Here is a 25,881-nt window from a genome sequence, read left to right on the forward strand (position 1 = left end):
GGCACTGATTACTAAATTTTATCATTATTGATTTAATTGAGGCTATACTCACTTTATATGGGACAACTAGTTTTGTTGTCGGAAAAATTGAGAACCTGCTCTCAAACATTTGTTAGTGGAAATTCCGACAACAAATGTTCTATGGAGCCTACACACGGTCTGACTTTCCGACAACAAGCTCACATCCAACATTTGTTGTCGGAAAATCCTATCGCGTGTACAGGGCATAAGGAGGCATCTCTAGCTTAATAGATAGCAGTAGAGACCTAAGAAGGTTTCTAATTCTGCCCTGCTTTATTAAAGCAGGAGACATTTATTAACAAAAGGCAAAAGAAACAAGATTTTGGATGGACACATTTTTTAATTAATTCCATATGTTGACATTTCTGTTTTACATTGAATATTAGCTACTGGTTAGACAATAATAGAAAATAGTACCAAAGGTAATCAAGAAGAGTAACATCCCTTTTTTCCATAACTTAGTAAGAAGCTGCTGGTTAATTTAGTTCATTAGTGCCAGACTAAAAGCTGTAATGTTAGTTTTGCATTGTGTTGACCTTTAAGTGATCCAAAATGCAATGCTTGACTACAGTAATAAAATTGTTGCTTGACTACAATAATACAATTGTTGCTTGACTATATTAATACACATGTGGAGTCACATTGCAGGATTCTATTAAGCTTGTGAATGTCTTTTTTACTAACATTTACCAACAATTAACAGTTTAACACCCATATATTGATTTTGCAGTGTTTTGTTCTTCCTTTCTTCCTCTTTGCTGATTACAATTTCTTCCCTTATACATCAGATGTGGTGACTTGCAAATATACCTGATTCACAATGGTACATGGCTGCATGTGACAAAGTTCTTTGTTCATCATTTCATTTTAGATCCTCCAGAGCAGATAATTGATGACACAAGTGCACAGGAGTTTCAAAACCTTTTAAGCTTGAATCTTATTGGCTACTTCCTGACTGCAAAGGTAAATATCACATGGACTAGTTGCAGTATATTAATGGCTATTTGAACACAATGATCAAGCTCTTGTTAAGCAATTGGTTGTTAGAAAATACCAGTACTTTCAACTTTTAGCCATAGGTTAATTACGCCTTGAGAACTCAAATATCAAGTTCTTGGGGACTGAAAATTCTTGACTATGCCATTTGAAAAAAAAAAAAAAAACTGTAAACTGTACATGGCGAAGACAAACACTTTGGTGCAGATTTATGGGCTCCTCCCACTATATGGGTCTCATATGTATGATTGGTAGTGTAGAGTTTAGGAAGATATGTAACACCATAATAGCATGGGGATTGTTAGCCACTTGACCCAGTCCCAGTCCAGTAAATGTAAAAAACATTTACTCCTGATCATCTCTCACTGCCTTTCCAGTTACAAAACCTCAAGCTTAGTCTGTGAAATGTTATGAAGTGTTCTAATAAAATGTCAAGTTAGTTTAATGAATGAATCTGGATTTAGGAAAACTCAGCCTCTTGTTCATTCTACTGAAGGCATCATTCAGGTATTATTATATTTTGATGCAGTACACAATTCTGAGCATCTTACCCATGCAACACTAACATATACCTTTTATTTAATTTATTAAAATTATGTTCCATATATACAGTATTTGAGCACACTTATATTAGTGTCTCCTTCAGAAATGTACAAATATATACACTCATCTATACTTTCGCCTATACCCAAAAACCTGTCTTTGACTCTAAACAAACTATTCGCCTTTATGGAACGTTATATTTTTCTACTTCTAATCCCTGAAGTTTTTGTTATTGCTCTCATTTTTTTCAGATCATTCTATTGGGCTTTCTCTTTTTTTTTTTTATAGCACTTTCTATCTTTATCTCTTTCTCCCTATTTTCGAAGACCTTGTGAATGCTCTGCTATCTCCCATCTCTTGTCTTTACTCAAACTCTTTTTTCTATCTCTCTACTCTTGTGCAAGGTGGTGCATCAGAATACCTTCTATTTAATAATAAAATGTAACTATAATTTGTAAAGGAAAAAGTTTATTTAACAAATCAAAGACAGATCTCTGAATGTAGATACAAATATACTGTAGATATGTGTATATACTTGTCAGTTTCTGAAGGAGACACTATGGGGTTGGTTTACTAAAAGTAGAGAGTGCAAAATGTGGTTCAGCTCTGCATAGAAACCAGTCGGCTTCTGTTTTTTTTTTTTTTTTTATTAAGGCTTAACTGAACAACCTGAAGTTAGATGGCTACCATGCACAGCTGCACCAGATTTTGCACTCTATAGTTTTAGTAAATCAACTCCTATTTTGGGTGTGTGTAAAAATACGTTGAATTATCTTAATAAATTAAATAAGATTTATATTTTAGCCAGAGATTGTATTTTGGTCATCATTCGAGCATCTCTTATTGGACACATTCTGTGTAAATTTAGTTTGATCTATAGAGTAGTATTAGTTGGATTCCACCAAAGTATAAAAGTTCATTTTTTTTTTTTAAATTGTCTTTAAATATTCAATCGTAATAAAACATTTTACTATAGTTTTTGTTTTCGTACATCTCTTTTTTAGTATGCTTTGCCCCACCTAAGAAAAACACAGGGAAACATCATCAATGTCTCAAGCTTAGTTGGAATCATTGGTCAGAAACATGCCATACCCTACGTTGCCACAAAGGTAATGTGTTATATATGCTCTGTATTTCCAAGTTACATAACAATTACTTTGGATATTAATGGGGAAATAATGCCAACCTGCCTGCAGTCTGTGAAAGCTGAGCACTTATCTAATATAAATGTATTATTTATCTGACCCACTCCCTTTGTCCTTTTTTGAGAAACTCATTCTTTTTGTGGTGGATGCCATCTTTTTAAAAAAACATTTATCTCAGCAGGGACCGGCTGAATTTCAATCCATGTATGGACACTGTGGTTATACAGAAGTCGGTCTGCCGATCAACCTTTGTACAACGGCCCATTGTAGTCTCCTTGCTGTCAGAATACAATAGCTCAGTGCAAAGGATTCCCCCCTCCAACTCGAATGTGTGGATACAGGGACATTTCATTTTTTTTGTTCAACCCACTGGTTGAACAAAAAAAAAACTTACTAATGTATGGGCTGCTTTAGTGACTGTAATGAAATGCACATTGTGCAAGAAAATTCTAAAACCTTTTTTATGGAATTCATTAATGCAAATCTGCTTCAGCAAACATATAAATATGTCAATTATACTTACAATAATAATTTGAGTTATATATTACAATAGGAACTCTCATATTTGTGTGTTCTGTATCAGTTTGGGAGTTATCCCTCTAGAACAAAAGCTGAGCAATTGAAGGATAAGCCATGCAGACATGATTTTCAATCAGCCTAAGCATACTAATAAATATGCATTCGGAGTATAGAAATAAAAAATAATCAATTTACAAATTACAAGAAGTAGAGCCCCCATATGTGGTACTTGTATGGGCTGTAATGTGTTTACAAATTATACATAAAAGCAAGTTTAAAAAGTAAAACTGTTTACATTTTCTTTTATTTTAAATGCGTATGTATGGCTAGTATTTTTATTTTTGAAATGTTTTTAATTTTGGGGGGTCAGTTATGCTATATATAGCACCAAGTGCATGAGGATTACTTGTAAATGCTATGGAAATAAGGCAGGCCAACTTCACCATCTAGGCATTTCTGTAATACTTTGGTATCAACCCTCTAAAATATGCAGTGGTCATCCCATATTTAAAAAGCCCACCAAGTTTAACAACCTAAGACTCATACTCTTGCTCCCTTTTACCTCCAAACTCCTTGAATCCCTAATCCACAGCCACCTTAGCTGCCGCAATTTTCAAGTCTTGCCACAGATTCTCAATTGGATTTAGGTCTGGACTTTGACTGAGCTATTCTAACACATAAATATGCTTTGACCTAAACCATTCCATTGTAGCTCTGGTAGCTCTGGCTGTATGTTTAAGGTCGTTGTCCTGCTGGAAGGTGAACCTCCGCCCTGGTCTGAAGTCTTTTGCTGACTCTAATGGGGCGTACACACGGTCGGACCTTTTGGCTACAAAAGTCCGACAGCCTGTCTGACAGACTTTCGACGGACTTTTGGCGGACTTTAAATGGACTTTCTAACGACCGGACTTGCCTACACACGATCACACCAAAGTCCGATGGATTCGTACGTGATGACGTACACCGGACTAAAATAAGGAAGTTGATAGCCAGTAACCAATAGCTGTCCTAGCGTCGGTTTTTGTCCGTCGGACTAGCATACAGACGAGCGAATTTCTGGTCCGGCGGAGTTACGACGTAAAGATTTGAAGCAAGTTCCAAATCTAAAGTCCATCAGATCTGCGACTGGAAAAGTCAGCTGAATGTCCGGGGAAGCCCACATACGATCGGATTGTCCGTCGGCATCCGTCGGACTTTTGTAGCCGAAAAGTCCGACCGTGTGTACGCCCCATACAGGTTTTCTTCTAAGATTACTCTGTATTTGGCTCCATCCATCTTCCCATCAACTCTGACCAGCTTCCCTGTCCCTGCTGAAGAAAAGCATCTCCACAAGATGATGCTGCCACCACCATGTTTCACGGTGGGGATGGAGTGTCCATGGTGATGTGTAGTTTTAGTTTTCCACCACACATAGCGTTTTGCTTTCAGGCCAAAAGGTTCCATTTTGGTCTCATCTGACCAGAGCACCTTCTTCCACATGTTTGCTGTGTCCCCCACATGGCTTCTTGCAAACTGCAAACGGAACTTCTTATGGCTTTCTTTTAAAAATGGCTTTCTTCTTGCCACTCTTCCATAAAGGCCAGATTTGTGAAGTGCACGGACAGATTCTCCCACCTGAGTTGTGGATTTCTGCAGCTCCTCCAGAGTTACCATGGGCCTTTTGGCTGCTTCTCTGATCAATGCTCTTCTTGCTGGGCCTGTCAGTTTAGGTGGACGGCAATGTCTTGGTAGATTTGCAGTTGAGCCATACTCTTTCCATTTTTGGATGATGGATTGAACAGTGCTCTGTGAGTTGTTCAAAGCTTGGGATATTTTTTTTTATAACCTAACCCTGCTTTAAACTTCTCCACAACTTTATCCCTGACCTGTCTGGTGTGTTCCTTGGCCTTCATGATGCTGTTTGTTCACTAAGGTTCTCTAACAAACCATTGAGGGCTTCACAGAACAGCTGTAATTATACTGGGATTAAATTACACACAGGTGGACTCTATTTACGAATTAGGTGACTTCCGAAGGCATTTGGTTCCACTAGATCTTAGTTAGGGGTATCAGAGTAAAGGAGGCTGAATACAAATGCACGCCACACTTTTCACATATTTATTTGTAAAAAAATGTTGAAAACCATTTATCATTTTCCTTCCACTTCACAATTATGTACCACTTTGTGTTGATCTATCACATTAAATCCCAATAAAATACATTTCCATTTTTGGTTCTAACATGACAAAATGTGGAAAATCTCAAGGAGTACACATACTTTTTCAAGGCACTCTATATACAGGTGTGAGGGGGGCTGACATATATACATGTGTGAGGAGGTGCTGACATATATACAGGTGTGAGGGGGGCTGATGTTTATACAGGTGTGAGAGGGGGCTGACATATATACAGGTGTGAGGGGGACTAACATATACAGATGTGAGGGGGGGCTAACATATGTACAGGTGTGAGGGGGGCTGACATATACAGGTGTGAGAGGGGCTGACATATACAGGTGTGAGAGGGGCTGAGTGCACACAGGTGGGGTGGCCGGAGTGCGAATTCAGTGGGATGGCCCGTGGGCAGGCCTCCGGAGGACTGATTGTGGTCAGGCTGGGGGGGCCCATGCCTAAAGCTGTGTAAAGGACCCAAAAAATTATGATGGCTGCCCTGATTGTCCTCTCTGCTGCCTTTTATACAGTTGGCCACTTCTTCATCCTCAAAAAAACTATTTTCCCTTGGTCTCCGTGACTGTGCTGTTCATTGGTTCTCATCTTTCCTATCTCACCACACCTTCAGTGTCACTTCCAACTCTACATCCTACTCTTCCCTTCCTTTTTCTGTTGGGGTCCCCTAAGGTTCTGTCCTTGGACCTTTCTTATTCTCGATCTACACCTCCTTCCTAGGTCAGCTGATAGCTTTCTATGGCTTCTATGCTGACAACACCCAAATCTATTTTGCTACCTCTCAGTTCACCCCATCAGTCTCCTCAGGCATCACTGATTTACTAACAGTTATATCAATATGGATGTCACACCACTTCCTCAAACTCAGTCTATCCAAAACTGAGTTCATAATATTTCCTCCCCATGTGCTTCTTACTTCTCCATCAAGATTGATGGCACAACTATCCGTTCATCCCCGCATGCCTGGGTGCTCGGGGTAATCCTGGACTCCGAACTCTCCTTTCAGCCCCACATCCAATCACTGTCTAAATTTTGCCACCTCAACCTGCACAACATCTCCAAAATACACCCCTTTGTTAACTGACACCACAAAGCTTCTGATTCACTCCCTGGTTATCTCACTCCTCAACTAATGCAACTCCCTCCTCATTGGCTTACCTTTACCTATGCTAACCCCCTTCAATCCATCATGCATGCCACTGCCAGATTCATCCATCTTATTAACCAGTCAATGTCTGCTATCTCTCTCTGCCGATCCCTCCATTGGCTTCCGTTCATCCAACAAATAAAATTCAAAATACAAACTACTTACAAAGCCATCCAAAACTCTGCCCTCCACCTACATCACTAACCTAGTCTCAAAATGCCAACCGAACCGTTCTCTTCAGTCCTCACAAGTTCTCCTACTCTATAGTTCCTTCATCTCCTCCTACTTTGCTCGCCTCCAGGACTTCTCCCGAGCCTCCCCCATCCTCTGGAAAACCTTACTCCAATCTGTCCGACTATCCCCATACTTTATCCACCTTCTAATACACTGTCTTTTTTTACCTTATCCATCAGCTCATCTCTCAGTTGTATTAACTTTTATATCACTTGACCCTCCCTCTTGGATTGTAAGCTCTAAGGAGCAGGGCCCTCTGATCCCTCTTGTATTGAATTGTATTGTAACAGTCATGTCTGCCTTCATTATGTAAGGTTTCTTTTTTGATCATATAAATTAAGAGATGGCATTCTGTATGAAATATATTTTGATAGGTTTTAAGAATGTCCTGGAATACTCTAGGGATGAAATGAATATACAGAAATAGAGTTCATGAACAGGAAACAGCACTGGGAGGCTTTATTTAAGGCAACACAATACAGCAGCAAAATCCTAATGCCGCGTACACACGACCGTACTTTCTGGCAGAAAAGGTCCGACGGAATCATTCCGTCAGACATTCCGATCATGTGGGCTTTTTCTTTCTAAAATTCTGACAGACCTAGAAATAGAACATGTTTCAAACCTTTCCGACGGACTCAATTCCTATCGGGAAAACCGTTTGTCTGTATGCTAGTCCGACGGACCAAGAACGACGCAAGGGCAGCTATTGGCTGCTGGCTATTGAACTTCCTTTTTCTAGTCCCGTCATACGTCATCACGTTCTAAACTAACAGACTTTGGTGTGATCGTGTGTAAGCAAGTCCGTTTCAGCGGAACTCTGTCGGTAAGACCGTCAGAGTCTACTCTGATGGAAAGTCCGGTCGTGTGTACGCGGCATAAGGCTTTTTGCAGCTACAGTGTGCTGATTGAATAAAGCCAACTGGTGCTTTAACCTGTTTGTGAACTCTATTTCAGTATTTGCATGGATACACAGTCTGACAAGCGGGAGGGCCGTGAGCAGGCGCCATTGTGATTGATGGCTAATTCCCTAGTAGCTGTGGCATCTGTTTGTGTTTTAGGATAATTATTTTTTAGTAAATCCTGCTCACCTTGAAGATGGCTGGCATATTCCACTCACATAGTAAAGGAGCATTGTTCTATAGGTACATCCATTGAGTTTGTGAGCATTATACCATGGTTATGTAAATGAATGTAGTTGAAAGCCAAAGCCCCAGGATGATACGGTTTGCCAAGGAGTAGGTGTACTGCAGTACAGGGCCTCATATTTGACTACATTTACGGTATGGTCTACATTTACATACATAAGCATAGCAGAGTTGTCTATTTTTATGTCCAGACTTGAAATTTGGGTAAAGGAGACCAATAGGTAAGGATGATTTGGCAAGGATATCTGAGAGGTTCACTGAGGTGATCATTATATAAGTAAATTGCTTTTATTTTGTATTTCCATTACTCAACTTTGATTTAGACATATCCATATGTTGCCTAATAAATATTGCTTAATGTGCGACTGCAAATGCAAGTGTCTCATTTATGGAAGGATAATTACAGCTTGGACAGGTGTCCAAAGACTTTTTAAAAATAATAAGCAGGTTTTCAGACGTTAGAGTTATCTGAGAGCATCTAAAAAGAGCTATCAGTTCCAAATTTATGTAAGGTGAGTGTAAGCTGGTTCAAATCATGCTAGTTAGATGCTGTCCCAGATGGGAGGGTAAGGGTTAATGCCTTTCCCGGTTCTTTGGTTTTGTTGGGTTATCTTTAGGTCCAACCCACTGGTCCTGTGTTATAAAAGAGGGACAGTGGTCTGGAACAGAGAGCCCCAAGCAGAGAGGTCCAGAGCCCATGAGAGAGCGCCGTAAGGGAGAAGATTGGGAAGTCGCACCTGGGAGAGGTAATAGAATGTCGCATGCTACTGCCGTAACGTAGAGGGTCCTCTGTACCCGGGGCTCGTCCCTGAAGATTCCAACAATGGGAAGTGTCACTAATGGATCCCCTCTTCATACATGGACTCTACCTTTGCAGGTATGCCGGGGCAGTAAATTAGAATTAGTGATGGAGGAGAAATACTGTCCTTGCATGTTGGACTTTGTGATGTTCTTGCACTTTTTCAAGTAAAGCTTTGAAACTTTGTTCCCACCTGGTCTGAAGTAACTCAAGGGGTGTAATGCAAGTAACTGGCACAAATAGTCTACGGCTTGGGTCATTAAGCACATTGGGGTATGAAGACAACTCCGTAAGAATTAACACAGTGTGGAGTACAAGCATGTGGTTACCTAGGGTAATGGAAGTTCACCAAGCAGCCTGTTAAGCGTGTACATGTGGCAGGTGAGATAGAGTCTGGCAGCGAGATGTTGTTGGCACTACTGTGACCGCGATTTCCCAAAGCAATAGGAGCATATCTGCACCTCCAGGACCCTCCTCTTGTACACCATTACGGAAGAGAAAGAGTGCATACATGGAGTCCGCACTAGGTGCACTGCTGGACCCCATACTGTTATTGGGAGTGAGGTAGGGGTGATACACTGGACAGGTGGAGAAGGCATTGGCTCTGCATGTCCGTCCTAAATGCACAAGTGACTGTGGCGATGCTTTCAATTTTAGGATAGTTTACTAGAGTTTGTTCATGTTTGTCATCTACCGAGTCGTGAGCGTGGCTAAAGTAAAGTTGCCCCATGTGTATGGCAGTGATCCTGTACAAAGTGCCTAGCGTAGCCCAGAAGAACCCACTCCAGGGTAGGCCTCTACATGGAAAGTGTGACGACCCCCCCATCACCCTGCCCTTGCACTAGAAATATATATATATAATGGCCTCGCTTTATGGAGGGTTGCGAGTTTAAAGTGTTATTGATTGCAAAATTATGTTTTAATTAAAGTAACAAACTTGTCATAATCACCTGCTCTGTGCAAAAAGTGCTCTGGTCAGGAAGGGGGTAAATTCTTCCGGGGCTGAAGTGGTTAAAAACCTTAAGCCACTTTTTTGTTAAATTCTTTTTATTTAGAAAATCGTATAAATTGAATCGGCTAAAATGTAAACGATAAGTTTACTTAAATAAATAAATGTACGTGTTTTTGTGGGTAGAAAAAATTTGCATTTATTATTTCTTTTCTTTGGAACCTCAGAGCATTGCACCGTGATCAGCAGATTGCAGGTGCTTTGTCAGGCTCTTGCAAACTCTCAGTACAGCTCTCTGCCCGTTACCAGTTACTGAAGAGCAGGAAGAATCAATGAATGAGGCTGCTCACCAGTGCCCTTGCAGTTTATTGAGAATTACAAGCCATCTACCACAGTTGGGAGTTGTAGTTCATTCATTCACAGAACTCTGGAGATGAATGACGCAGCTGTGTGGGTGAAGCCCTGCACAGCCGCACTGTTTTTAAATTGTGACAGCAGGTTCGGGGCTGTCACAATGGGTAATCAAAGGGGATCGGGGGTGCGGGGCTGCCGCATTAGGTCGGTTATAGACAGGGATCAGCTGAGATTGGAACCATGTATGGGCGGGCTGATTGTACCCAAGGTAATCAACTTGATCAACTTGGGTACCCAGCCTCTCAGATTTTTCATGCAATTATTGTCAGCAGCTATAGCCTCTAGCATTAATCACTGTGTGTTTTGCTGGCCTGGATGGTTCTCCCTGCCCCAAAAGCCAGGTGAACACAATAGCTCTGCGGGGGGGATTCCCCCATCAACACAACCAATTAAGCGATTTTCTTTCCTGCAACCCATGGTTGCAGAAAAAAAAATTGCTCTGTCTATGACCAGCTTAAGTACCATGTTGCATGTTACACTTTAAATACGGGTGTACAGTGCCTTAAAAAAGTATTCATACCCCTTGAAATTTTCCACATTTTGTCATGTTACAACCAAAAATGTAAATTTATATTATTGGGACACAAAGTGGCACATACTTATGAAGTGGGAGGAAAATGATAAATGGTTTTTAAATTTGTTTACAAATAAATATCTGAAAAGTGTGGTGTGCATTTGTTTTCAGCCCCCTTGAGTCAATACTTTGTGGAACCACCTTTCTCCTCTTTTTGGGGATGTCTCTACCAGCTTTGCACATCTAGAGAGTGACATTTTTGCCCATTCTTCTTTGCAAAATAGCTCAAGCTTTGTCAGGTTGGATGGAGAGCGTCTGTGAACAGCAATTTTCAAGTCTTGCCACAGATTCTCAATTGGATTTAGGTCTGAACTTTGACTGAGCCATTCTAACACATGAATATGCTTTGATCACCATTCCATTGTTGCTCTGGCTGTATGTTTAGGGTCGTTGTCCTGCTGGAAGGTGAACCTCCGCCTCAGTCTCAAGTTTTTTGCAGACTAACAGATTTTCTTCTAAGATTGTCCTGTATTTGGCTCCATCCATCTTCCCATCATCTCTGACCAGCTTTCCTGTCCCTGCTGAAGAAAAGTATCCCCATAACATGATGCTGCCACCACCATGGTGTATTTAGGGTGATGTGCAGTGTTAGTTTTCTGCCACACAGAGTTTTGCTTTTAGGCCAAAAAGTAAATTTTGGTCTCATCTGAACAGAGCACCTTCTTCCACATGTTTGCTATGTCCCCCACATGGCTTCTCGCAAACTGCAAACGATACTTCTTTTGGCTTTCTTTCAACAATGGCTTTCTTCTTGCCTCTCTTCCATAAAGACCAGATTTGTGGAGTGCACCACTAATAGTTGTCCTGTGGACAGATTCTCCACCTGATTTTCCACCTGAGCTGTGGATCTCTGCAGCTCCTTCAGAGTTACCATGGGCCTCTTGGCTGCTTCTCTGATTAATGCTCTCCTTGTCCGGCCTGTCAGTTTAGGTGGACGGCCATGTCTTGGTAGGTTTGCCGTTGTGCCATACGCTTTCCATTTTCAAATGATAGGTTGAACAGTTCTCCGTGAGATGTTCAAAGCTTGGAATATATTTTATAACCTAACCCTGCTTTAAACTTCTCCACAACTTTGTCCCTGACCTGTCTGGTGTGTTCCTTGGCCTTCATGATGTTGTTTGTTCTCTAACAAACCTCTGAGTGCTTCACAGAACAGCTGTATTTATACTGAGATTAAATTACACGCAGGTGGACTCTATTTACTAATTTGGTGACTTCTGAAGGCAGTTGGTTTCACTAGATTTTAGTTAGGGGTATCAGAGTAAAAGGGGCTGAATACAAATGCACGCCACACTTTTCAGATATTTATTTGTAAAACATTTTGAAAACCATTTATCATTTTCCTTCCACTTAACAATTATGTGCCACTTTTTGTTGGTCTATAACATAAAATCCCAATAAAATACATTTACGTTTTTGGTTGTAACATGACAAAATGTGGAGAATGGATGAGTGAGTTTGGGGTGGAGGATCTTGACTGGCCTGCACAGAGTCCTGACCTTAACCCAATAGAACACCTTTGGGATGAATTAGAGTGGAGACTGCGAGCCAGGCCTTCTCGTCTACATCAGTGCCTGACCTCACAAATGCCCTTCTGGAAGAATGGTCAAACATTCCCATAGACACACTCCTAAACCTTGTGGACAGCTTTCCCAGAAGAGTTGAAGCTGTTATAGCTGCAAAGGGTGTGCCAACTCAATATTGAACCCTACGAACTAAGACTGGGATGCCATTAAATTTTATGTGCGTGTAAAGGCAGGTGACCCAATACTTCTGGCAATATAGTGTATATTATGGTCTGCACAGAACTCTGCTGACCACGTGTTCAGCATGGTTCTGCATAACAACTTTACCTTGTTTCGTTACCATGGGAAGGCAGTTTGTGTAGTACAGTACCTGAAACATTCAAACATTTGAACAGAGGGGGCTTCTAATGCCTTGTGGGAACGTAACTTTTTCCCTGGAACAGATTTGCTCATCAATAAGATGAAGGTGGGATTGACAACACACACAAAAATAAAAATGTATGTGTATGAAAATTAAAGTTAAGGAGCATTGTAAAAGTAAGGTTGGAGAACAAATAGTTAAGCCTTTTCCCACTCCCATTCTAACTCCTAATTACCCTGTGAAAGAAAGATGTGTATACTAACCTATCCTTAGTGCTCTGCGGTCCGGTCACATGATCTCCCCAGTGGCTTACTTCAGGGGAGAGGAGAGATCACCAACAACAGCAAAAATGCCTTGGCGGTGACATCACACATAGACTAATATAGACTAACATAGACTAACTTTCTCTAGTGTCTCCTGGAATATGGTGAAAGATACTGCAAAAATAAATTACAGGAACACATATCGGAAACAGTTTGGTCGATTAAAATAACACCTTAACAATCTGCTTAAGAAAAAATATTAAAAAATCATTGACGTTTTATTTGGCAAACACAGCATGGACCTGCATACTACTGTACATCTTTGGAAACAAACCAACCAGCAGCCCTAAGCTTGTGGTCTCATAAAATAAAAAAATTGTTATAAGAGAAGACCTTATCCAGTCCCTCACTACCAATGTGACAAATTTCACCACATATGGTCCTACTGAATTGAATTCCAAAACTCCCAAAATACCGTTTTCTATTGACAAATCGAATAACCTGATTGTTATCTGTATCCCCATTAAGCACAACGATCTCAATACCTCTTGGGTATGTTCTAACTATAATTTACTGTATTTACCTTGTGCCTGATGGGTTGTTTATTTCTATTCCAGGGAGCAGTAACTGCAATGACCAAGGCAATGGCGATAGATGAAAGCCAGTACAGTGTGAGAGTGAACAGGTATGCTATTGAATTTAAGCTATTAAGTGGCTCAGCAATTATATTTGTATAATTTTAAAGATCTGGAAATCCATTAGGCCCCATTCACACTGGGTGATTTGGAATCAGTTGCAGAATCACTGTGCATAATGAGGATTTGCTCACAGCAAGAGATAATTAGCTAAAGTTTGCTTTTACAAACTTGTAAACTGAGATGTGACCAGGTAACTAGGCCAGATACAAATGTACTTATCACTATCTCAGAGCCCAGATCTAGGAAATGTATTAAACAGAGGTGGGGGACTCGAGTCACATGACTTGACTCGAGTCAGACTCGAGTCACCTGTTTGAGGACTTGCGACTTGCTTGACAAAATTAAATAAATGCCTCGACTTGACTTTGACTTGTCACTAATGATTTGCGACTTGACTTTGACTTGGGCTATTTTACTTGCAATGACTTGGCACCACCAGTGCTGTGTCTTGGCCTAGGCAAAAGCCGCCCCCCCCCCAAAAGAAAGCTCCCCCCGAGTCCCGGCTTTGGGGTAGATCAGTATTTTGACTTAATTTGTGACTTGACCAAAATAAATGACTTGACTTGACTTGCTTGACTTCTAGCAGGGACTCGACTTGACTTGCTTGCTTTTCGCCACAGTAACTTGGGACTTGCTTGTGACTTGAAGGTTAAGACTTGAGACTTGCTTGTGACTTGCAGATGTGTGACTTACTCCCATCACTGGTATTAAACTGAAACTTAGACTTCAACACTTTTTACGGCTTCAGAGTTAATTGGTCAAAGTCCCATATATTCCCTATGGACCCTTACTCTCCTCTGCAAATCACTGATCAATTTAAATATTTTGGTATTAACATACAACTCCCCAGTTGCTAAATATATTGTACAGAATTTCCGTCCCTGTATTGGGGCTCTCAAAACTAAAGTTATGCAATGGGCCTTATTTAAATGATTTTCCTACCTAAGCTGTTATATATTCTAACTTCCCAATATACACTGAGCAAAATTATAAACGCAACACTTTTGTGTTTGCCCCTATTTATCATGAGCTGAACACAAAGATCTACAACTTTTTCTATGTACACAAAAGGCCTATTTCTCTCAAATATTGTTCACAAATCTGTCTAAATCTGTGTTAGTGAGCACTTCTCCTTTGCCGAGATAATCCATCCACCTCACAGGTGTGGCATATCAAGATGCTGATTAGACAGCATGATTATTGCACAGGTGTGCCTTAGGCTGGCCACAATAAAAGGCCACTTTAAAATGTGCAGTTTTATCACACAGCACAATGCCACAGATGTCGCAAGTTTTGAGGGAGCGTGCAATTGGCATGCTGACTGCAGGAATGTCCACCAGAGCTGTTGCCCTTGAATTGAATGTTCATTTCTCTACCATGAGCCGTCTCCAAAGGCATTTCAGAGAATTTGGCAATCGATTTGCATAACCAAAGAATTTCTGCACAAACTGTCAGAAACCATCTCAAGTAAGCTCATCTGCATGCTCGCCGCCCTCATCGAGGTCTCGACCTGACTGCAGTTCATCGTCATAAACGACTTGAGCGGGCAAATGCTCACATTCTTTGGCATCTGGCACTTTGGAGAGGTGTTCTCTTCACAGATTAATCCCGGTTTTCACTGTACAGGGCAGATGGCAGACAGTGTGTATGGCGTCGTGTGGGTGAGTGGTTTGCTGATGTCAACGTTGTGGATCGAGCGGCACATGGTGACGGTGGGGTTATGGTATGGGCAGGCATATGCTATGTACAACGAACACAGGTGCATTTTATTGATGGTATTTTGAATACCATGACGAGATCCTGAGGTCCATTGTTGTGCCATTCATCCACGACCATCGCCTTATGTTCCAGCATGATCATGCCCCATGTTGCAAGAATCTGTACATATTCCTAGAAGCTGAAAACATCCCAGTTCTTGCATGGCCAGCATAATCACCGGACATGTCACCCATTGAGCATGTTTGGGATGTTCTGGATCGATGTATACGACAGCGTGTTCCAGTTCCTGACAATATCCAGCAACTTTGCACAGCCATTGAAGAGGAATGGACCAACATTCCACAGGCCACAATCAACAACCTGATAGACTCTATGCAAAGGAGATGTGCTGCACTGCGTGAGGCAAATGGTGTTCACACCGGATACTGACTGGTTTTTGGACCCCGACCCCCCCCCCCCCAATACAGTAAAACTGCACATTTTAGAGTGGCTTTTTATTGTGGCCAGCCTAAGGCACACCTGTGCAATAATCATACTGTCTAATCAGCATCTTGATATGCCACAGCTGTGAGGTGGATGGATTATCTCGGCAAAGGAGAAGTGCTCACTAACACAGATTTAGACAGATTTGTGAACAATATTTGAGAGAAATAGGCCTTTTGTGTACATAGAAAAAGTCATAGATCTTTGCGTTCTGCTCATGATAAATAGGGGCAAACACAAAAGTGTTGCATTTATAATTTCGCTCAGTGTATATATACAGTTGTAGCATTGCTCCCACAGGAACTGCTGGAATAATTGCACCCGGGCTTCCCACTGATTATGCTGCAGTCAGTTACACGTATTATCACATAGACAGGTGCACACACTCTTCCGCTCATTGTCTTCGATGACCAGGAGATTTTTCTTTTTATGTTTTATTTGGTGAACTGGGATAAGAGAAGGGAATTAGTAGGATACTCCAAATTAACTATTCACAGGTGAGGAAAACTCTTTATTATTATTATTATACAGGATTTATATAGCGCCGACAGTTTACGCAGCGCTTTACAACATTAGGGCAGACAGTACAAGTACAATACAATTCAATACAGGAATCAGAGGGCCCTGTTTGTTGGAGCTTACAATCTAGGAGGGAGGGTCAAGTTATACAAAAGGGTAATAGCTGTGGGTTTATAGGAGTTCAGATCAATAATTCTAAGTTAGAAGATCTTTTGCTTTGACCAATTCACTACCATATCATCTCTAGCTATTATAACACACTCTTAGAGACTGAATCCCTCATCATTACCAAGATTCAGGAGAAGTAGCACAGGGACCTCTGATATTTTGGAAAAGGAGTGGCAGAAACTCTTCAAAATTATATTTTGATACTTCCATCTCTGTCAGATAAATTACACTCAACTCTGATATTTTCATTGAATTTAATATACATAACTCCATCTGTTCCAAATGTATAAAAAGTTTACACCCCTTTACAATAAATGTCAAAAGTATCAGGGTGACCCTCTCCCTATGATCCAGACCTGTGACATCGTTACATAGTTAGGTTGAAGAAAGACACAAAGTCCATCTAGTTCAGCCAAAAAAAAAACATACAATTCCATATTCACAATCCTATACCCACAGTTGATCCAGAGGAAGGTGAAAAACCCCAGTAAAGCATGATCTAATTTGCTACAGCAGGGGAAATAATTCCTTCCTGATCCCCCGAGAGGCAATTTGATATTCCCTGGATCAACTTTACCTATAGATGTGAGTACCCGTTATATTATGTACACCTAGGAAAAAATCCAGGCCTTCCAGATGAGGTCTTAATGATATATCTCTCTCTATGGAGTCCATACCTTAATACAAGAAAGGACTTTGCTCGCTTTGGAAACCACAGCTTGGCATTGCATGCTATTATTAAGCTCATGATTTACCAAAATCCCCAGATCCTTCTCCACTGTGGATTAGACCATTCTTGTCCCAGATTCCTGCTTTTATTTCCTTTCATTTTGACATTCCCAGTATATCCAAAATTGTGTCTCTTGGGCATATTTGGAGATTGAGATATTCCTGCCCCTAAAAGAAACATTTTTATGCCTACTTTTGTTCTATGAAAAGAAAACTGTGGCCCTCCAATGGATTTATATCTACCTCTCCGACTCAATTTGTGTTACCAAATCCTCCCTTTATATAAGCTAACATACGAAGCAAGAGGATGTCCTCTTATAATTCAACATCATTTGGGGGAAATGGTTGAATTTTATTGAAACTTGTGACACTTTTACTTCATAGCCATAACTCCTATGTTCAGACACTTATTTAGACCTTTATTTAGTAAGAAAATAATTTTGTAATAAAACACATGACACCTGGTTTCCTTTTTTTAGACTTTATTTTTTATTTTATTTATAACTTTGGAAAGAGACTACACAGTGAATATTTTGGATCTGTTCATAAATGTACTAATTTGGTTTTCACTTATCATTGATAAGATACAAAAGTTTAAATTCCTTTATTAGAGGGATTTCTTGTCATCAATACCTTGTACTGTATTGACTTGAACTATTTGTTATCCATGTAAAGTATGCTTTATATGGTTGTTTCCTCCAAAAATCATTAAAAAATAAATAAAAAAACTGTAACATTGACGTACATGGTTATAAATAATTACCTCAAAAGCTTGGTTGTATGGAGGGATTCCAAAGAATGCAAAAAGGTTGTGTAAATCTTGGATTATGGGAGAGGTGTTAATGATTGGAGTCCCTTGGCTCTGATAGGGATTTTCATAGGCATGCTTAGAGTCTAGGAATTCATAACTGTGTGCTGATTTGTAACTCATAACCCTACACTGTTATGAGGGTTTAACGCTTTGGTTGAATCACAACTAGCCTGTAAAATTAGTTGAGGGTGCAATGTCTGACCTCTCTGGGTTATTTTGGGGTCCAGTTGTTGATATGGGTTTCATCCAGTCAAATCCTCCAGCCCGTTACAAAAAAAAATAATTTGGTAATTACTTTCTATTCCTGTAATTTTTTTAAATCGTGCCTTTGTTTCTATAGGCTGTTGTTTGAAATTCCCAGGATTGCAATTTACCCACTTACTGATATACACACGGCACAGCAGGGGACCCGATGCGCGTGGCTGGCGGGCGCGATCGTGGGCACGAGAGCCAGCTCGGGGATTTGTGTGTGTAAACAAATCCCTGTTCTGTCTGGAGAGTGGAGACATATCGGGTTTTCCTAAGTAGGAACAACAATATGTCTCCTCCTCCAGTCAGTCGTATCCCCAAACAGTTTGAAACACTAACTAGGAAACACATTTAACCCCTTGATCGCCCCCTAGTGTTAACCCCTTCCCTACCAGTGACATTTACACAGTAATCAGTGCATTTTTTTTTAGCACTGATCGCTGTATAAATGTCATTGGTCCCAAAAATTTGTCAAAAGTGTCCAAGCTGTCCGTCGCAATGTCGCAGTACCGCTAAAAATCGTAAGGTTGCTGCGATTACTAGTAAAAAAAAAAAAAATGCCATAAATCTTTCCCATAGTTTGCAGACGCTATAACTTTTGCGCAAAACCAATCAATATACGCTTATTGTGATTTTTTTTTTACCAAAAATATGTAGAAGAATATATATTGGCCTAAATTGATGAATAAATTTGTTTTTTAAAAACATTTTTGGGGATATTTATTATAGCAAAAAGTAAAATAAATTTTGCTCTTTTTTTGTTTTTAGAGCAAAAAATAAAAACCGCAGAGGTGATCAAATACCACCAAAAGAAAGCTCTATTTTGTTTGGTTACAACGTCGCACGACTACGCAATTGTCAGTTAAAGCGACGCAGTGCCAAATTGTAAAAAGTTCTTTGGTCAAGAAGGGGGTAAAATCTTCTGGGGCTACAGCGGTTAAAGTGGAACCCTAGTTTAAAGAAAAAAATACATAGCAAAAAAAAAGAAAAAGCAGCCTTGACTGCAGTGTGCACTTTCAATCCAGAGTTGTCACCCTTAGCAATTCCTTTTCATCATGTCACCAGTAACCTTGTTAAATCACCACCACCATCATTCAACACATGTCCTCTGACACCTCCCCCCGGGGGTCTGGCCTGGGCTCCTAGTACTAAATGGCACTCATATTTCTGAATGAAAAACAACTGGCCAGAAGAACCTTGAAAAAAAGTATCTGTAGTTTTTTTGTTCTTTCCGAGGGGCTGGAGGTTTATAAGAAACTGGAGTCCCATTTTAATATATGGGAGGCTAAGCATCACTTATTCCATATGCATTACAGCCAAATATGAGAGTAATGCCTACTATTTATGCAAAAAAGTGATATATGGTGCTATATAAGTGGCTGGGGTGCCAAATATGGACTCTAAAAATAAGCAACGGAAAAAATCGATACAATAAAGTCTATAAAAATTCTTAGAAGCATGGTCAGTTAAAATCCATAATGGTCACTAAGTTCACATGGAAACCTCACTTTGTGGTGGCTGCGACATCCTTGGAGAGTTATGGATATCACTCTATGATCTGCAATATAGAAAAAAACACAAGGACTGCCGCCAACTAAGTTTATAAAGGAAAGAATAGGATAAATAAAAAATGCACTCACATTTGTTGAACAAATGAAAGCATAGAAATCCACTATAGCAAAAAGCATAGCTTGGCAGGGTTGCGGCTGGGTCAACAGAGCTGAGCCTGGAAGCAGCTGGGTAGGGTGTGCAGAGCAGAATGTTGAAATTCTGCTGGGGCCTGGCAATTCATTTGTGGCACCCCCACCTTCAAGTGCTATCCATGTCCGAGATGGACCACGACATCGGTTCAAGCCAGGACCAGAGCGGAGATGCAGGAACAACAGGAGGATGACATGGAAGTAGTGGGGGTGTGGTTACGCGTTTCGAGGCAACAAAGATCGCCTCTTTGTAAACCATCGCCTACTATTTATATCTTTCTTGGTGTGTGTATGTGTATACCTGGATCATATTAGTTGCTGCAATATTGCAGCAACTGAAGATATTTAAAGCCAAACCTTTCAGATTAAATCGGCTATTTACATTGCACGTCCATAAAAATTGTGCAAAATCTTATAATTCTTTTCCATTAGAAATCAGCCAAAGCTTCAGTGGAAAAGCCTGTCCAATGTCAGCAGTTGCACGGAAGGACCCCTTCTCTCTGTATGGAGACACTCGTCACTCTGCAGAGGTCCAGCACACTCCCTTGATGAGCTAGACCTATAGTTCTGAAAAGCTGTGATCATAACTAAAAAAATATTTTATATATAAGTAAAGGGCTTTTTTTCAGTGGGAATGCAGTTCCACACCTCCAGCACTGAATGTATGTAATGGCAAGGAGTGCTAGGGTGTTGGAGGGTCTATCCATGCTGGCTGCTGGGGGATCTATTGTTGCTGGAGGGGATCTATTTTTGCGTGGTGGTCTATTGTTGCTGGTGGGGGATCTATTGTTTTTTGGGGGGGTCAATTGTTGCTGGAAGAGATCTACTGTTGAGGGAGGGGGTCTATTGTTGCTGGAAGAGATCTACTGTTGAGGGAGGGAGGGATTGTTGCTAGCTGCTGGAGAGTCTATTGATGCTGGCTGCTGGGAGATCTGTTGTTGCTGCTGGGGTGGTATTTAGTTGTCGGAGTCCATTGTTGCTGGGGGGGTTCTATTGATTTTAGATCAGTCTGTTGTTGCTGTTGAGGATCGGTTTTACTACTTTTCTCGTTATTAACAAATCCCATTCAAATTACTTAGCACCACAAAATGATACTTGGCTCTGTATTCTCTAAAAGAGGCGCTACTAGGAGGTGGGTAGGGGGTGGAAGCAAGTAACTGTGGGTAGGGGGCAGAGACAAGGGGTGGCTCAGAAGTGGGGAGTTCCTGCACTTATTCTCTGAGAAAAAAAAAGCCCTGTATATTTATATAAAGAAAATGTGTACAAAACTAGTATACATTTTGTAAAATGCCAAATCATCCTCTAGCTGTGCATGCTTACTACCAACATTGGGATCCTTTTTGTGTCAAGATCACACAGAACCTGTGCAGAGATCACACAGCACCAAGATCCCAATACCAAAACAAAGAGCCATGGAAAACTCTACAGTACAGAGAACTGATAGAAGAATTCTGAAGGTTTGGACAAGGGTGCGGCTGTGTACAATGGCAAAGAACAAATGGGTGTAACTGGGATGATGGGAATAACATTTACTGTTGTCCAGTGCCTAAGAATAGCGAACAATATTTAACAGTAAAATAGATGGTATATCTGCAATAACAACTAGTTATCCTCATTGTAAGAGAACTAATAGTTTAATTAAAAAAATACATGCACAAAAGTTACTGCATTTGTTTTTTTATTGTTATGTTCTTTTACAAAGTGCAGTAAATATCATAGTTTTACAAAGGTTTCCGCATACAGGATGTGTAGGTTGGATTTTTGGCATTGGATTTGTACTTATTTGCAAGTACAGCTTGTTGTTTCATGTTCTTGGCCATATTAGGCACTAAAGCTGGCCAAACACCAATTTCATTCGTACATGTGTATGGAAATACTTCAGCGATTACATCAGAGGATTTGATCTAGCATTCATTAGGTCAACTGATTTAATTCAAAAGCCCTTATTTGACCTGCTACTTGAATAGAATCCCAGACATATTAAAGCGGTATTAAAATAGAAGTTCACCCTGAAACTAAAATCTGTAAATCTATCCACAATCTAAGACCTAACCTATCTACCACTGTAAAGAAGAAATCGCTATACATACCTTTTTCTGAAGCCGGTCCGATCCCCGCACTGAGCTGTCAGCCGCGGCTTCGCTGTGTGCCCGGGTGCAGAGGACACATCCGACAACGGAAGCCCCATAGTAACTCTATGGGTGACGTCACTTCCCAGGCTTTTCACAGCCGGTGTCGGCTGCCTCCTGCACAAAGCTTCTGTTGATGGAGACCGGACTAAAGCTGATAATTTTACGCACCCCTGTCAGTTTTAAATGGTTTGTCTCAACTCCCTAACTGCTGCATCTGCAGGACAGCTTGTTCTTTTAACAAGACAACAGACTTAAGCCTTGTACACACGATCAGATTGGTGGCAGGGGATTGTCTGTTGACAGACTGTTGTCCTAAAATCTGACCGTTAGTATGCTCCTTCTGACAATTGTTGTCCAACTTTTGGGCAACAAATGTTGGATGACAGGCTAGTAAATATTCGGCGGACAACGGTCTGTTGTCTGATTTTCGTGTTGTCAGTACACAAATCCATCACACAAAAGTCGAAAGTACAAACACGCATGCTCGGAATCAGTGCTCATCAAACACGAAATTAGCAGAAGAGGCCCAAAGGGTGGCGCTCGAGAGCTAAAATTCCTCGTAGTACGTCACTATGTTCGTATTTGTTGACTGACAATTGTGTAAGGTTAGTATGCAAGACAAAATCCTGGCACACGCCCTTTGGACAAAAATCAGACGCTCGGTTGGCCAACAATCGTACCGTGTGTACGAGGCTTTACCGGCTAAATTACCAGGTGAAAATAAAGGAAAGAAAGCCTAAAAGAGAAAATGAATACAGCCTTCACATCTAAGAATTGGTGAGCTGCAATATAATAAATATTTGCCTTTGGGTTTCATACCACTTTACACAAGTTTCTTTTGTGCCTACAACATGCGAATAACATTATGCATAGTTTTATCTGAACGAAAACCACATTCACAGTTCAAATTTCGTTCGTTCAAGAAAAATCTTCCTTCCCGTTCCTTTGAATTTTTATCACTTTGGTTAAAAATGACTATCTTTCTGAGCCCACTAACCAGTACCAGGACAAAATCATCCAGCGCCCAGGGCAAAGATTCCATAATTACGCCCCTCCCCCCTTCATTATGTGCAAGCTTAGGGATCCTACCCCCAAGCAGTCATTCCCTTGTCAAAATCACTGCACAGCTCCAGATCTGTCAATCAGGTTTTGCATGGACCTGGAAGTGCGCAGTGAGGGGGTGGGAAATAAAGGTAAGCAGCTGCACCCTGACAGTGGAGACGCATATGCATAAAGATCCATGTTGAATGTAAATGATTATACAAACTTGTGAACTAACCTAATCCATACAATTGTTTGTGTGTTTTTTGATAGAAGGCACTGTACTCTGCATGTGACCAGCATCCACTGAGGAAGCCCGACACATGGGCGAAACATGTTGGGAAGTCCATCCTTTATTGCTGTGTTACTGTTACTGTAATCAATTAGTACTTGCCATTTTTGTATTTATCCCCCCTCCTGTTCTTTTAATGTGTGAATTCTTATTTTGTTCTTCAAAATAAAATAATTTTTTATATATTATATTTGATATTTCTCCAATTGATTTGCACCTAAAAAGTCCCAATCTTTCTGTTTGTCACTATCTAATTCTGGGATGTGGTGGCAGAAATGAACTGGGGTGTTCGTACTCATAAAAACTTTCCTAGTGAGGTGGTGGGACCTTCCTGCTGTGTTCTCCGAGTCTGCTGGTCGCCTTGTGCCAGAACCAAAAACAAAAAGCAGAGCTGGCTGGTTCACACCACAACATTGTGATGGTGTGTGCTGAAAAAAAGTACTACTTTTTTCAGTGCAGGGCAGTGTGAGGCAATCCACTGCCGTTTATTGCACTGCAGCCATGTCACTCCGTGACATTTCAATAGTTTATTAAAAAAAATAAAAATAAATGAACAGTGTGATGTGCTGTAATTGGCGCATTGGCACTGCTGTCATCCCACCACACGCCAGCCGGTGCGTTCTAATGCAGTCACTGGTGTGAATGTACCCTAAAGATTGTAAAAGTTATTTTTATATTTTTATGTTTTTATCATGCCTTTTTTTTTTACATTTATATATGGATTTGTGTTTGTTAGCAAATCTATTCATAATCAAGACCTCAGAAGAGAGTACAGTGGTCAGTCACCATTGTCCTCACTGCCAGATAATACAGCCAGGCAGATGACTCCACTTTCTTATTTACAGTCAGGGAACACAGTGGTGTCATCTATCCATCCCCGGCTTGCTGACTGCACAATGAAAGAGCAGCAGCAGACTGGTGAGGTCATCTCTGCTATCTCCTCCTCTCAGCATTTTCCTTGTCACTGTATTTGCATGCAGCAATATTTTGGCTGCTGCTTCCTCTCCCTCTTTGAGTGCTGTGCTAGAGGGGATTGCAAGAGGATCTTATTAATTAAGGTACTCATACTAGCAGCAGTTACATTTATAATTGCACATAAACCTTCATTAATATGGGACTTTTATATCTGCCTGATGTTTTGCTTTAAACCTTGGGATGTATACAGGGTGGACAGCTTACCTGGTCAGTTCCTACGTTCTCCATCAAGGTACTGCATGCCAGTCTACAAAACCCCCTGTGTCGGTAATCCAGTGATAGGATATCTCTTTCTTGTGATGTACGTGGGGGAGTGCACGTCAAACGGCTCTGTGAGCTGCTTCCTGGACTGTGGCTCCATTATATTACAAATAATTCACATTAAGGCAAACTGAATGAACATTTTGATTTTCACACAGCTGTAGTGTTTGCTGGATAGTACAGTATTAGTACTCGCTGATTACTTTCCCTTGTTGCCTGCAATTGCTCTTTACAGCTAATGAAGTTCCTGTATAGCTATATTTTTGTAGATATGGATTATAGAGATTGTAACAACATCAACAGCTGGCCAGAGAAAAGTGCCCCTTTTTAAATAGAGCGTTCATTTTCTGATTACTTATGTGACTATTACAATCCAGTAATAGAATTAGCTTTTATCAGGGAATTTATCAGATAATATGGTGCACACAATTAACTTTATGATATAAAATGTGCATATTTTTCAGCATATCTCCAGGAAACATATGGACACCACTGTGGAAGGAACTCTCCAGTCATGCTGCTAATCCTGATGTTATGATTCTAGGAGGAAAAGATGCCCAGGTGAGGGGGTAACCAATAAAAAATGTGCAGCCCCGCCAAATAGCATTGCTGATCAGAAGCTATGAAGACCAAAGTTTAAAAATAGTTATGTCCTCTACACTGGGAGGCATCTCACAATTATGGCCCCTATATTGGGGGCTTCTCATAGTTATGACCCCTGCATTGGGGGCTTCTGACAGTTATGTCTACTTCATTGGGGGGGCTTCTTACAGTTATGGCTCCTGCATTGGGGGGCTTCCAACAGTTATGGCCCCTGCATGGGGGGTCTTCTGACAGTTATTTCACCTTTTATTGTTAGGATTCTTACTGGTTTGGCCCCTGCATTGAGGGGATTTTACCAGTTATGGCTCCTTCTTTGGAGGGTATCTGACAATTATGGCCCTTACATTTGTGGCTTCTGTCAGTTATGGTTCCTTCACTGGCAGGTTCTGACAGTTATGGTCATTCCATTGGGGGCTTTTGAGGAGGAAAGCCACACACACTTAGCTGGTTAAAGTGGAAATAAAGTCCCCTAGTATACTCAACTCTACCTTCCAGTGATGCAGTGGTTACATCCCTCACTGTCATCTTCTTCCGAGTGCCGTTTTTTTGGCCTCTTGATTGACCAGAGAAGAAAGACATCATCCAGCACACATGCTGGAATCAGTCATTCTGGCATAGCCAAAGTGTGCCAGGAATGCAGACTTAGCTGCACGAATAGCTCATTGTACATTCAGTAGAAAACTGCGAGCAGGCAGGT

The 25,881-nt window shown here is 40.8% G+C and overlaps 1 protein-coding gene across 2 annotated transcripts in view; it reads left to right on the forward strand.

The window, feature by feature from the left end:
• The window catches only part of HSD17B14 (hydroxysteroid 17-beta dehydrogenase 14), a 74,122-nt gene that overhangs the window by 37,323 nt on the left and 10,918 nt on the right, over positions 1-25,881 (forward strand). For both annotated transcript variants that reach the window (XM_073602777.1, XM_073602778.1), the window contains 4 exons: positions 893-984; positions 2,565-2,669; positions 13,422-13,489; positions 25,046-25,142. In XM_073602777.1, the coding sequence (XP_073458878.1) occupies positions 893-984; positions 2,565-2,669; positions 13,422-13,489; positions 25,046-25,142 (362 nt within the window). The remainder of the gene's footprint in view (positions 1-892; positions 985-2,564; positions 2,670-13,421; positions 13,490-25,045; positions 25,143-25,881) is intronic.

This window comes from Aquarana catesbeiana, linkage group LG10 (genome assembly GCF_042186555.1).
Source record: "Aquarana catesbeiana isolate 2022-GZ linkage group LG10, ASM4218655v1, whole genome shotgun sequence".
In the NCBI taxonomy this organism is placed as follows: domain Eukaryota; kingdom Metazoa; phylum Chordata; class Amphibia; order Anura; family Ranidae; genus Aquarana; species Aquarana catesbeiana.